General features: G+C 41.5%; 2 protein-coding genes across 3 annotated transcripts; one reads left to right on the forward strand and one right to left on the reverse strand.

Moving 5' to 3' along the window:
* The first annotated feature begins 1379 nt into the window (after window positions 1–1379).
* Window positions 1380–3299, forward strand: nanp (N-acetylneuraminic acid phosphatase). 2 transcript variants are annotated; one of them, XM_067474655.1, is made up of 2 exons: window positions 1380–1539; window positions 2104–3299. In XM_067474655.1, the coding sequence occupies exons 1-2, from the start codon at window positions 1450–1452 to the stop codon at window positions 2743–2745; spliced, it is 732 nt and encodes a 243-aa protein (XP_067330756.1). In that variant the 5' UTR covers window positions 1380–1449; the 3' UTR covers window positions 2746–3299. The 2 variants fall into 2 exon arrangements, with proteins under 2 accessions (XP_067330756.1, XP_067330764.1); XM_067474663.1 differs by lacking the exon at window positions 1380–1539 and adding an exon at window positions 1549–1975.
* On the reverse strand, window positions 3169–9982 carry polr1b (RNA polymerase I subunit B). The gene is made up of 15 exons (XM_067474645.1): window positions 9744–9982; window positions 9183–9350; window positions 8868–9014; window positions 8656–8788; window positions 8422–8558; window positions 7762–7985; window positions 7476–7647; window positions 6431–6602; window positions 6061–6342; window positions 5836–5969; window positions 5581–5751; window positions 5104–5260; window positions 4793–4989; window positions 4429–4679; window positions 3169–4295 (listed from the first exon to the last, which is right to left on the reverse strand). The coding sequence occupies exons 1-15, from the start codon at window positions 9918–9920 to the stop codon at window positions 3413–3415; spliced, it is 3405 nt and encodes a 1134-aa protein (XP_067330746.1). The 5' UTR covers window positions 9921–9982; the 3' UTR covers window positions 3169–3412.
* Window positions 9983–14050: the final 4068 nt, after the last annotated feature.

Raw genomic sequence — 14050 nt, forward strand, 5'->3', positions numbered from 1 at the left:
ATGGTCAGATTAGGCATCTGTGTGTACAAAACACAGGCACTCGTGGCTGGTCCACATGAACAGCCCAAATACAAAGAGTCAACGAAGGGTTACAAGAACATAATAGGTGTGTAAAGTCTTTTAACTAATGGAAAAATAAGGCCGATCAAATAAGGAAGTGTTACTTCCCTGCAATGAAGATATAAGGTGTTTGCTGGAGTGGCACCCTGGATAATCAGACTTTGAAGGGGGATTTGTGTCCAGCTGAGAGATAGCGTGTGAATGTGTGCAACCACGGCCACCCACACAGATAAAAGAGGAACTGTGTCGTGCAAAGACACCAGGCCCCACTGGTCCTTCAGATGCCTGAACTTAATTGGAAAGGTTACACACTCACTGTTGGGGAAGTTATTTACTTCTTTTTTCCCTCCACATCAGAGGGGGATTTCCAAACTTTACACTTGTGTGCTCACTCTTTATGCCACTGTTTATGTTTCTCTTTCCTTTTAAGGTTAAGGGTGATAAAAAAGGGTTCTGAGTTCATTTGCTGCACGTCTGTCATTTAAACCAGCGTATTCCTCCTTTGCATGCAAGCGGCAGGTGTTTGTTCTGAGACATAATAGCAGGTTAGGCATCTCACACCATTTCTGGATTTACAGTTTATCACTGACATTTTTTTTTGCCCCGGGTGATTAAAATAATTAGGTAACTGGGGTAATGTGAGAAAGGTTTTTTGTCTTTTCAACTGGATTTGGTTCAGGCCTGTGCACTGCTGGTGTGAACCACTGGCTCACAGCCAGATGACAGAGAACCTTAAAGGACAGGTTGCATAAGATTTGGGTTTGTTTTGATTTTGTGTGTGTGTGTGTGTGTGGGTTTGAATTGGCAACATCCACAGCAAAGTGTCACGTAAGGCATTTAATTAGACAACCAATGACACTGATTCTTTCCTCCTATTTCCTGGAAAACTTCTCCATAATAGAACAGGAAGCACTGGATCACTGCATGTGTGTGTGTGTGTGTGTGTGTGTGTGTGTGTGTGTGTGTGTCTAATAATAAAGCCAAATATAGCCATGTACTCCATTGGAACATTTCTGCGCAAAAAAAACGAATTAGCTTACATTAAAATTCCTAAGAAGATTTCATCGCTTTATTTATTTATATAATACTTTTATATTTCCTTAAATAGTCTTTATAATATTTTATTAATATCAACAAAACGCACATTTCCCTTAAATGTCAGACGCAGGTTTATTTTAAGTGTAACAGGTGAAATCAGTGCTGGGAATCTCATGACCTGCTGGCAAAGTTTCATATGTTAGTTACTACCGCCCTCTACCGGATAAACGTCGCCATTACCTAATTGTTTTTTTTTTTTTCAGAACTACAATTCCCAGCATGCAGTTTCCCCGGCAGAACTTCCGCAATTAACCGACTAGGAATATGGTGTAAACGTGGAGGAGCAGGGCAATGGAGCGCAAACCTGTGAAGGCAATCATATTTGATTTGGACAATACGCTCATTGAAACAAGTCGGGCGGGTGGAGTGGCGATACAAAAGGTGATAAAATCCGAATATTCCCCACGTGGCGTCCACAGCTAACGTCCATGTTCCTAATGAATTGGTTCATTAAAGGGTCTCGGACTAAATGCCGGTGATTTCTCTTCAACCGTGCAATAATGTCACGTAGTGTGTTTAGTTCAAAGTGTTAGTGAAGGTACTAACGTTGCTGTAACGTTAATGGACTTTATACAGTTCTAGTTTTTACTCACGTGACCAAAGTCAGGGCTCTGAAAACGGTCATATGCGGCCAGATGTTCACCAACCGCGTTTTTACCTGGATTGCTCATAAAACCGACCAACCAGCGTAACATCTGGTTATTTTTTGGTTCATTTCCGTATTTGCATTGTTCTTGCAAAAGATGCCAGCAGAGATGTGAGCAGTTTCATTCCTTAATAAAATACGCCAAGTCATTTTCAAAGTGTCACATTGATGGTAAATGTTTACACACTGTGCTAAACTCCACACCTGCCAAAGTAATTATCTTTAATGGTGCTTATGTAGCTCAACAGTGACCTCTTGTTGATTTTTTCTTTAATTTTCTGATCCTTCTAATCCTACAGACTAGTGAACTTTTGAATACCACACTGGGCCTTGATGACTGCACCATTTGCAGCATTTGTGACAAGTTCAAGCAGAAGCTTTTCCATGAACACTTTGACCCCTCAGCAGGAAGAACTATAGACGATGTTCGTGTGGGTCACTGGGTGGAGAGCCTGCAGGAGACCGTGGGCACAAGTTCCAGCCCTTCACTGGCAGCTCAGTGCTACTACCTGTGGAAAAGCAGTCGGCTGGCGGAGCTCAGTCTCTCCCCTGAAATATGCAACCTCCTGAAACAGCTGCGACGCAGATACAAACTGCTGCTGCTGACTAACGGAGAAACTCTGACCCAAAGGGAGAAAGTGGAGGCAAGCGGATGTGGGGGGTTCTTCGATGCCATAGTGATTGGGGGAGAACACGCAGAGCAGAAACCATTCCTCTCCATCTTTACACTGTGTTTTAAGTTGCTGGAGGTGGAGGCGCAGAACTGTGTTATGGTAGGAGACTCTCTAGACACTGACATTCAGGGGGGCTTTAATGCTGGAGTACGGGCCACAGTTTGGATCAACAGTGCAGGTTGTGCTGTACCAGATGATTCAGTGAAACCAGACTACACTGTTCCTACTGCGCTGGACCTGCCAGATGTTCTGGCTCAACTGGAATAAAGGGAAACTAAACAGAAACGTTTAAACCTTAAATTGTAGAAATTTGCATTTATGGTTATTTTCAGACACTGTATCACTATCATGATATAAACTCGACTCTCTTACAACAAACCGACCTTTGAGTTAATTATGAATAAAGCAAGGGGTTTTAAAAAAACATAAAATATAGAATTTCAATTCTATAATTATATAATAATAAAATCTTATGAAGGAATAAGATTTTACTCTCGTGAGAAATGAGATCTTTCATGATTTCAAACTATATTTAAAAAAGATGTACTGTACTTGCAGGTAGTGAAAATGTTGATGACACAGTAACACTAAAGTAATTTCCTTGGTATTTACAAACAGGATTTTTCATTATAATGGAATTGCTATATTTCTTCCAACACAAATCAAAAGGATCAACCTCAGCAAACACAGTGGCATTAACACACAATCTTTATGTAAAACCAGAATGACTGTACTTTCACTCCTCTATAATTGTCAACGTTCATTCCATAATATGCTGCTACTTGATCATTTGTCTAATAAATAATTTTTTGACACAGTTATTTTTCTGTAGCATGGTTAATTCTAGCAGATTTTCCAAGATCAATTTGAACAAATTACACTTTATTTTCATCCGTAGCCTGGAATATTTGAGTCCTATATCCTCCTGCAAAAATCACTTAACATCTAATTTGACTTTGATGTTCATTGCTGCAAGCTCAGCTACAAAATAGCGAAAGACATAAGGGACAGACACAGAGTCAATAGAGTCACTTTTGCCACAAAGGGTGCAAACAGTCTTCCGGTGGCGCATGGCCGACCAGTAGGGTGGGGGTTTCTCTAGCAGGGGGGAAAGCAGGCTCCCACAGTCAACACACACCTGAGCCACTGATCTGTCCGAGCAGTTGAACAGGCGATCGTGTAGGAGGAAGGAAGAGCCATGCGCCAGCAGGGCGTCTCGCTCCATCTCCCCAAACCGGATGCCTCCCTGGATGTTCCTCCCTCCCACAGGCTGGTTGGTCACTTTGTCTCGTGCTCCTGTGGTCCTCACCTGAAACTTGTCGGAAACCATGTGCCGTAGGCGCTGGTAGTAGACAACTCCAATAAAAATGTCGGCCTCCAGCTCCAGCCCGCTCAAGCCGCTGTACAGCCGCTCTGTGCCGTAGTAGTTGTAGCCACCAGCTCGAAGCATTTCTCCAAAATACTCGAGCGCAGAGTTCTCCTCGGAGAAAGTGAAGGGCGTGGCGTCGTGGCTGAGGCCATGCAGGGCTCCGGATTTTCCAGCCATGCTCTCAATCAACATCCCTATGGTCATGCGTGAGGGGAAGCCGTGGGGGTTGAAGAGAATGTCAGGGGTCATGCCGCTTTCTGTGAAGGGCATGTCCTCTGCTGGCCACAGGCGACTCAGGATCCCCTTCTGGCCATGGCGGCTGGCAAACTTGTCACCAATGGTGGGGTTTCGCGGCACTCGTATGGTGATGCACACGCGTTTAAAGCGGCCCGAGCCAGTGTCATTACTGCAAATCTTGATATTGTCAATAACACAAGACTCTTGGCTCCTAAAAGGAAAATACAAAAATTAAGCAGTAAATAACTGAAAATTGCAAAATGTCATTTAATTGATTTGATTAATTTCATTTCTTTAGTGCTTTAAAGAAAAAAAAACACCACCACATAAATGTAAACACTGACTTGTAGTAGTTGACAAAGGTCTGGCCAGTGTTGAGGTTGATGTAGCTGTAGAAAGGGTCTCCATACTGAAGCGTTGAGCCAATGTAAGGTAGTCCATCTGCGTCCAGTTTCTCATGAACCTTAGGGTCACCTGGCTTGGTCCCAAACACCACGCCGTCTTCACCTTTCACCCTGTCAGCCAGGTCCACCAGCTCAGTCTTGTAGATACTTCCATGGGCGAAGCCTCTCTCCCACGAGGACTTGTTCACAATCTAATCAAAATGTGGCTACTGACTTTAAACAGTCACTCGTAATTTAGCTGTGTGTGTTTAATAACTATTCAATTAGTAGTAAAAATTACAATAATTATCCCGTTTTTTCTTACCATTGCATCTTCCATGTCATAGCCGGTGTAGGATATGACAGCCACAATGGCGTTAGTGCCACTGGGGTAGTTGTCCAGGTTGTAGTGGTCGTACATATACGGCCGAACCAGCGGGCTCTGTGGGGTCTGGAGCCGGTAGAGCTTGTTATCCGAGCGGTCAGTGAATGAGTGCAAGGGGAAACCCATCGTCTGCTTACCTACACAGAGAATACGTTTTGTCTCTAAATGTTCGAAATGGAGCAAATCAACAAAAGGACAGAAATATCTGAATGTAAGCCTGCATAGACCTGTAATGGTGGTCTCAGACTTACCCATCTGACACTGGTACATGTTCCTAGGACTCTGGTTGTGATCGGAGTAGGGGATGAAATTAGCCACCACACTAAGCATACTGTGAGGGAAAAGCTCCTGATGTGTGGTCACTCCAGGCTCAATCTCATCCTCCAAGATGCCCACATTTATGAAAAGCTGTAGCAAGATTAAAGATACAGTGACTTTATACTCTGTATTACTGTTTGATGTCATCACCTTTCAGCAGATCACTTGGGCAAAAATGGCAAATCCACCATGGATCAACTTATTGGTCCAACACGGTTTAAATTTAACATATTACCTTGTTTACACTGTCTAAACCTGGCAACAAACCTGCAGATACTTTGCCAGAACAACAAATTCAACACAACTATAGAAGCATATTCATATGTCAACAATGTGATCTGGTTAACATTTTAATGTACGAGTAACTGGTAAGATAACTAACTACCATAGTTTTCGTAGTATACACATACTTGTTCAAAGGTGCCAATTAACTCTTGTTTCCCAAGAGTCAAGTTGCGTACGGGCCGCACCATCCGACAGGGTGTTGTAAAGAGAAACAGGCCTGGATACAAGCTGGCCTTTCCTGTTTTGGGAACCAGAACAATCTCAGTCCAGGGAGGGATCCTCTTCTCTCTCAGCACCTGAAGGAATATGGTTCAAATGTCAGTTGTCTGCAAAGAAGCACAGTACAGACGTGTCATGTTTTAATAGAATGGGTGTAAAACCTTAAACCTGCGGAGTGAGTCAACCACAACTGGAGCTAATTCTGCCTCCACCCAGCCTATGACAGCCCCATCAAGCACCACATGGTAGCAGTCTGAAAAGGCCTGACCAGGAGTTCCATCTACTGGAGTAACACCTTAGGCACAAGAGACATAAAATACTTTGTAAAACACAAATCAGCCTGCTAATTTTTTTTTGCTCAACTGCTGTCTTAAGTGAGTACTCACCTAGAGAACAGAGCAGCGTGGGAAGGGACGTAGTGAGCAAGGTTGGGGCCACGATTTCACAACTGGCCGTCATGTGGTTCATGAGACCACAGGGTTCTCCATCTGGTGTGTGGACAGGACACAGGAAGCCCCAGGACTCAGGCAGCAGCTTACGAACAGAAGTGGTCCTCATCTTAGCGAAGGCTGCTCCTCTGTGCACACAGCGGAAGTGGGACAGGTAGCGGATGAAGTTGAGCTTGTCAGCTACAACACACAGGCCAGTGTTCTGCAGCATGCCAAGACCTGGGGACGGAGAAATGACATTTATGGAGTAAATGAAGACATTTCGTATACCCAAAGGAGAGCACACGCTTGGCTCGTGGGGCCGTACCTGTCCTGGAGTTCAGGTTCCCCGTCGCCAGCAGATATTCAAAAGGTTTCGTCACATCAGAGCCCATGTTGAAGATCTTCATTATGTTTTCAGCGCTCCATCCTCCACTCAGTCTGCTGCCTTTTTTGTCAAAGGACAGCTTCACAGACACCAACCAGGCAGTCATTCTCTCCTTTAGAGACATTTTAGATTAGGTGAGATGAAGATCAGATGTCTCCAAGCACATAATCACCACGGGGGACTGGAGGACATGTCTCACTCACAGGTCTACTCCACAGGTTAAAAACAGATCTTTAAATCTCAGAATAACTTATTTTGAGATCTGCTACTGCTTGATTGTCGAACCAGCGCATGGCCTCCTAAGTGGAAAGTCTGTGCACCGCAGAGCACATTATGTGGCATGAAGTGCTTATCAATGCTTATGCATGGTGAAATACTAAGGTTTCATCTTTAAATAAATAAATAAATAAATAAATAAATAAAAACTGCCCAGAATATGGTAAATATGACTAAAAGCTGCTGTTGTTTAAAATCCTGAATAACAAGGGAAACAATTGTTAATACTGCTAATTTGCTTAATTTGATATTATTAGTTTATTGCATTAGTCTTACAATTTTTAATCTATGTATCTATCTATCAGTTGGAGAGTGTTTGATTAAAATAGTTTTTTTTACGTGTTAAACAGAATTTGCTGCAGCTTATTTTAATAGGCTATTGATTTTATTTTACTAATACTTTAACAGAGACGCCTGTTCTGAGTGAAGCAACAGCAGTATCTGAACAAACGTTCAGGTTCAGGAAGCAGTTAGAGATCCTCTGGCTGGTATCATGCACAGCCTGTTAAAGTCAAAGCCTTAAAACCTGGGGGTGCGGGTCTGGTGACTCTCCATGGTGCTGAGCTGACATTTCTAGCTTTTAATGCCAATATCATGTCTGGTTTACCCACTGTTAATATTTCTGGGTCTTAAATCGCAATGGAATTTCTTCTGATCAGCAACAGAAACCAAAACAGGGAACAAATGATCAGCTTAGACAAAAACTTGCCTTCAGAAACATGAGGTAGAGCTGACCAGGAGTGAGCACTTCCTGACACATGATGCTGTCAGGGTTCTCCTCCATGCACTCCTGCTTAGCAAACGTGAAAAGCTTCCTCGTCATCAGACACAGCAAGTAGAATTTCTCCACATCTGACTTCAGGTGGATACAAATGCACTCACTGATCAAAAGAGAAAACAGTGCATTTTACCAACTGTACCATAAAATAACACTCCGCATGTTGTTTCTGTTCCGCCAGTAAAGACAGTTAAAAGCATCCATCATAAATACTTACTCAAGCAGGAAGTCGGCACACTGCTTATTTGTGTACCACTCAGGAAGGTTCATTTTTATTCTAAAGCGTTCTCCAAGGTAATTGAGCACATTGCTGCGAGTGTGGCAGCCCTCCTCTGTGACCATGCGCAGCATCTCTGATGCACAACTCTTATAGAAAGAATTGTCTTCGCGACCCTTGATCAACTCCTGGTAGATCTGGAAGTCGGTGAAGTCCACCAAAGCCTGATGGACACGATGAAGAGAGTGAGTTAGAAGAGTTCATAGAAGAGTTTATAACTTGTATTGTAAGATATATTTTAAGATGCTGAGTGATGCATATATTAGAGACGTCCCAATCCAAGAATATCAGATTAATAATTTAATCTAATAAACTTCATAGGTTGTAACAATGATTTCCAGATCAAGTAGATCCTCACAAATGAGATTAATGTCAACATGACAAATACATATTTAAAAAACATTAAATGAAGATAAATGCAAGTATGGGACTGTAATTAGTATCAGCTGATAGCTAATACGAAAGGTATTGGATCTGTATCGGGGCCTTAAGTACTAGAACAAGACATTACTAGTATTTGTTTTTAACATCTTTCTATTCACTTCATAACAAAGGCTGCAGCCTTGTTCCTTTATAAAATGTCATGAACATAATTGGTACCTTGAGGGCAAAACCTAATGGGAGAAAGAACAGCTCTTTCTGGTAGATGAAATTCAGCATCACAGTCCCGTTTTCCAGATAATGCAAGTTCATGTTGACAGCTGTGTGCTCCTCCTTCACGCAGCGCATGGAAATACCTGTGAGTGGAAAAAGGTGATCAAAAATAATTGGGACTAGTATTTACAGCTATGTTTCCTGTGTTTTACAGCAAATGATCTTAGTGGTCGTATTTACCATACTGTGTGTATCCCTGGCCCCTGCTTTTCCACTTAGGTCTGGACATGGCAATGGGATAGTTCCTCCTCGGCATGATTAGCATTCGGATAACCTTCTCAATTCCATTCACTATGAAATAACCTCCCATTTCCTGTAAATATCAAAGACAGAGTTGTAATAAATATGAATAATTCACTTCAACTTGCAATTGTTACCAATGTGCGTCGTACCTCTGCTTCTTCATGGTGCTCCACAAGCTCTTTTGGGGACATGCCATGGAGATTACATAGCTTGGACTTTACCATGATTGGCACCTGACCCAGGGACTGTTTGATGATCCCTTTAGGAACACCATTGATAGACCAGCTTATATCTGCCTGATGCGACACAAAAGATGCCAAATTAAAGACCTTTAAATCTACTATTCTGCTTCACTGACCACCCCCACACTTCACCCCTTACACTTAAGTGCCAGTTTAAATGTGCCAAGATACAAGTCAAGTTATAAAGAGAGAAGAAAATATGTGTATTAATGTCAGTCTTACCACAAGCTTTCCTTTGTAGGAGCATCTTCTTCCTCGGCATTCTGCTGGAAACACCCTCATTTCCCTGCAGATGCTCCCTTTGGCGACCACTGGGTTGAAGATAGTGGCTTCGACAAAGGAAAGGCTGATCCTCTCATTTTTGAAAGTGAACTCCAAAGGCGGGATGGCCTGAGAGAGAGAGAGAGAGAGAGAGAGAGAGAGAGAGATGACACAAAACTGATCAATCTAAACGAACAGGAACCTTGGTGCAAGACAACCAGCCAAAGGAAGCAGCAACATGAGCGTGAATGCAACGTATTACTTTTGACGAATACGATACACACTCTCTAGATCCACGTTAACTGTTAACATTGAACTACTCCAAACAGTCAAAAAACACGCCTTTCTTTACTCCATGTATAATTGCTAACAAGTAACGTAGCTTCAGTTGACATTAACTTCAGATAATTCATGTCCTAATGGTTTTTACATTTCAAATCGGCGCCATTTAGCCATACTTTCAGTATAATTCAGTATTATTTTAAATTTCTAACAACTTAAGATTAATGAAGTCCCACTGACCTGCACAACGCGGCTGAGTCCGTCAGTAACAGCCTGGTCAAACGAGTCGATGTGAGCTTTAGTTAAATCCTGAACAGCGGCAAGTTGAGTCTCGTTCAGGACCCCAAAGCCTCCTTCTGTCAGATTTTTTAAACTCGGACCTTTGGGTAAATTGCTCCACTTAGTTGAAAAGTCCATGCTTACTTGTTTACCACATGTGTACACTTACACAGGAAGTATTTCCCTTTGGCACCGGAAGTCTTCTTCTTCGTCGTCGTCTTTGTCTAAACTCCTTAATGTTAAATTACTGCCACCTACATAAGAAGGATAGAAACACTGTTTCTCCTATTTTTGAAAACTGTCACTTTTCATTGCTGATAACATTTACATTACTGTGGGAAATGTATTGTTTGGATTCATGACCTTATTGTTTGTGTTATTTATTTTAACTCCAATTTGACCAAATTTTATAACCATGGCTTTTTTAAATGAACCACAGTGTTAATGTTTTTGCTGAGTGTGTATATCAAACAATATAGTAATACTGTTTAAATTAACAAAAACAAAAGCTGTAAAAATATATACCATTACTATATGTAAAAAATTGTGGGACATCCAGGACTTGGATGGACTTAGATCCAGGATGTCTTGTAGCCTTCAAGCTTGATTTTTTTCATCTGGTTCGATACATAATATAGCTGGGTATCATCAGCATAGCAATGGAAATGTATGGAGAGTTTTTTAATAGTGTTGCGTAAAGGAGACATATATAAAGTAAAAAGTATTGGTCCTAACACAGAGCCTTCTAGAACTCCATAGCTAACCTTTGTGAACATGGAGGATTCATCATTAACATGAACAAATTGAAGTCTATCAGATAGATAAGATTTAAACCAACCTAGTGCAGTTCCTTAAATCCCAATTTCATGTTCCAGTCTCTGTAATAAAATGTTGTGATCAGCACTAAGATCTAACAGAACAAGTATAGAGATGAGTCCATTATCTGAGGCCATGAGAAGATCGTTGGTGACTCTTACCAGTTCTGTTTCTGTACTATGATGAACTCTAAATCCTGACTGAAAGTCTTCATACAAATTATTCCTGTACAACTGGTCGCATAGTTGTTTTGCAACTACTTTTTCAATTATTTTAGAAATAAATGGGAGATTAGATATTGATCTGTAATTGGCTAAAACACTTGGGTCAAGACAGGGTTTTTTAAGTAGTGGTTTTAATTACAGCTACCTTATAGGCCTGTGGTACATAGTCTGTTTCTAAAGATAGATTGATGATATCTAATATGAACGTATCTATTAAGGGTAAAGCTTCCTTGAGCAGTCTAGTTGGAATAGGGTCTAGCAGACAGGTTGTTGGTTTTGATGAGGTAATAATTGAAGTTAGCTCAGAGAGATCTATGGGTAAATAGCAGTCTAAGAGGGATTGGGGCCTTATTGATGATTCTAGCACTGCTGTACATGAAGATCTATCTGTAATATTTGGTGGGAGGATCTGGATCTGGGGAGGTTCTTCTATAATTGATGAATAATATGCTGTTCTGGCATCACAGAGAGCTTTTTATTTTATTTTATTTTTTGCATTTCTCTGCATATTAATCAGACTAAGTTGCTGATAAAATGCTTGTTTTTTTAAAAAAAGCAGTGTATTTCGATAACTTTGATAACACTGTTGAGTCCAGAATTGTTCCACATGTGCCCCATAATGTTTCTGCAGAAATCTTTAATTATCTGGGCTTGTAAAAAACTAATTGTAAGAATTTGAAAACCATCCAGTTTATTTTATTCTATTCGGAAACGGACACTTAGTGGGAATAAAAGCTAAAGTTACGGGCTACTAACTAAAAACAAAAAATGAGAAAATGAACTCATTTGAGATTTGTGCTGAAAACCAAGAAAACTTACAATGGTATAAAATATTACAAAAAATAATTATTAAATAAAAATTAAGAACAAACACAGAAAAAGGGAAGAAAGCACATTTCTGATAGATGAAAGCTGTCATAGTGTTCCTGGTGTTAATGAGTAGCAGTGCATAGAGATGGAGAAACGCAATTTAAGAGGTGAAATTAGTCCAGATACAACAACCACGCCTCAACGTAAGTTACTTTTCCTGGAAGAAAGAGCGAGTTGTACACAGAGAAATTTTTTTTTCTTTCAAGCATTTTAAGACTAACGGTGTCACTGCTGCTCTGCTCCAGCTGGAGGCGCTGTAGGAGCAACAAGCAGCTCCGGTTGCTGAAGCTTTTTGTGGAAAGAAGCAGATGCAGACAGAGAGAAGAAGCTGCTGTATGACGATGAAACAGGACGTTTGACCGTGTGTGTTGTCCCACAGTATAAAGAGAAGAAAAAGACTGGGTCCCGCTGTGTCCTCAGGCTGCGCTACAGCGTCTATTCACAGGCGCGATCCCACTACTGAGCGGCACGGAGGCTTTGACCTGCTCCGTTTCCGACCTGGGCCGGTGCACCCCTCCTTAGACGACCTGGTGGTCCCGGGCTCCCCCAGGAGCACCATATCGATACCGAACTTAGTGCGGACACCCGCTCGACACAGTCCGCTGCAGCTCAGAGCTCCTGAGCTCCAACGATCCTCCAGCCTCAGCCTCCCAGTAGCTTGGATTACAGGCGCGTGCCACCGCACCCGGCTACCGACGCCGTCATTCATGGAGGGTTGGAGTTTTACCAAGCTGACGTCATCAGGTGAACACGTCAAGCTGCAGTGCAGAAAGGTGTAGTAGTATCTGAGCAGTTTCCAAAGTGTTAAATCAGTGTTTGAGTAAAGAGAAAAACTTTATCCCTGTTCTTTAAAATGTTCTTATCAAGCTGTCGGTCAGTGTTTGACCTCAGTGCTGAATGAATCCACCACCAAAATATGCTGCAGACCACAACTGAAGCTACATCACTGCTGGTTTTTCTCATGTGAGAACTCTACAGGGTCTGTGGTGCTGATTTGAATGATGTGACTGATGGTCATTGCTCCAGTGGAGACGGTGCAGAACCAACAAACCTGGATCCTGGTGGTTTGCAAAGAAACACTTATTGCAAACAGGCACAGGTCAAGTTTTTAAGAAGTTACTGAGGCATTTTAACAAATCCCTCATCAACATTATGAAGGAAAGTTTATATTTAAGTATAATATTTCCTGTATTTTGTTGTCATAATATTTCACAGTTTTAAATAGGAGATAAGTGTGAAAATTACACACTTATTCTGTACTCGGTAAGGACAGCAGGGACATAAACATGCACAGAGGTTGGTGATCAGTCAAGGCTGAACTGGGAACTGTTACCTCAGGGTCCTCAACAGGTAAATCGACTCTATAAGGATTTTATTAAAAAGATTTGGTTTAACAAATTTCATTCTATAAACAAATGTTGTAAAGTGCAAAACCTGCCATCATCTCCTGTGTTAATGACATTTCAGCAGGTACAAATCAGACACGAATGATCATATTTGTCCCCACTGGGTGAAGCTCTGTTCATTCAGGATGCTGAAGGTGAGAAGAGAGTTTTTCCTTAAAATGGCTTTTTTCTCAGTTGTATCATATGAGCATTTATGGGAACATGTCCATTTGTAAATACCACTAGTGGAGGACATATTTAATGACTCCACTCACTGTAAGATATGTTAGATTTATTTGTTTGCAGAACTGCTCCAAGGTCAGTTATTGTCTAACAGCAGATCACCCCACACTGTAGTGACCCAGATTCACTTCATGCTCACAGGTGCTTATCAAAGTGCTGAAAAGGGAAAAACACATCCTGGAAACACTTGATGTGTCTAAGACCAGATAATGTCATTTTTAACATTAATAACAAAAAACAGATATAATTGGTTTCCAGTCAGTTGAGAGACTTTACTGATTATAAAAAATCATTTATTATCAGCTATTTATCTGTTAATAATTTAAAGATAATGAGAAACTGTCTATTGTTGCTAAAAACCAGGAGTTCAGAGAGAAACATTACACTATTTTACTTTAATACTCCATCACTTAAACAGAAACATGAATGTAAGATCTGAAGGAATCAAACAAGACAAAGTCAAATCCAGGTGGAGGTGGAGGAGGTGGTTGAGTGTGGAGCAGAAGGAGTGGAGGAGTCTCAGTGTGTCTGCAGAGACTGTGTAGAAGGACAGAGCAGCAGCAGAGCAGATCCACTGCTGATCCTCTGTCAGATCCAGAGGAACACACAGGGATGATGGTGGACTTGACATTGTGTCTGACAGTGGAGCTGTTCTCAGAGCAGTTCAGACTGCAGCACTGAGAGTCATCTCCACTTCTTCTGATTCCTCTGTCAGTCACTGCTGGATGAA

This window comes from Channa argus, chromosome 1 (genome assembly GCF_033026475.1).
Source record: "Channa argus isolate prfri chromosome 1, Channa argus male v1.0, whole genome shotgun sequence".
NCBI lineage: Eukaryota > Metazoa > Chordata > Actinopteri > Anabantiformes > Channidae > Channa > Channa argus.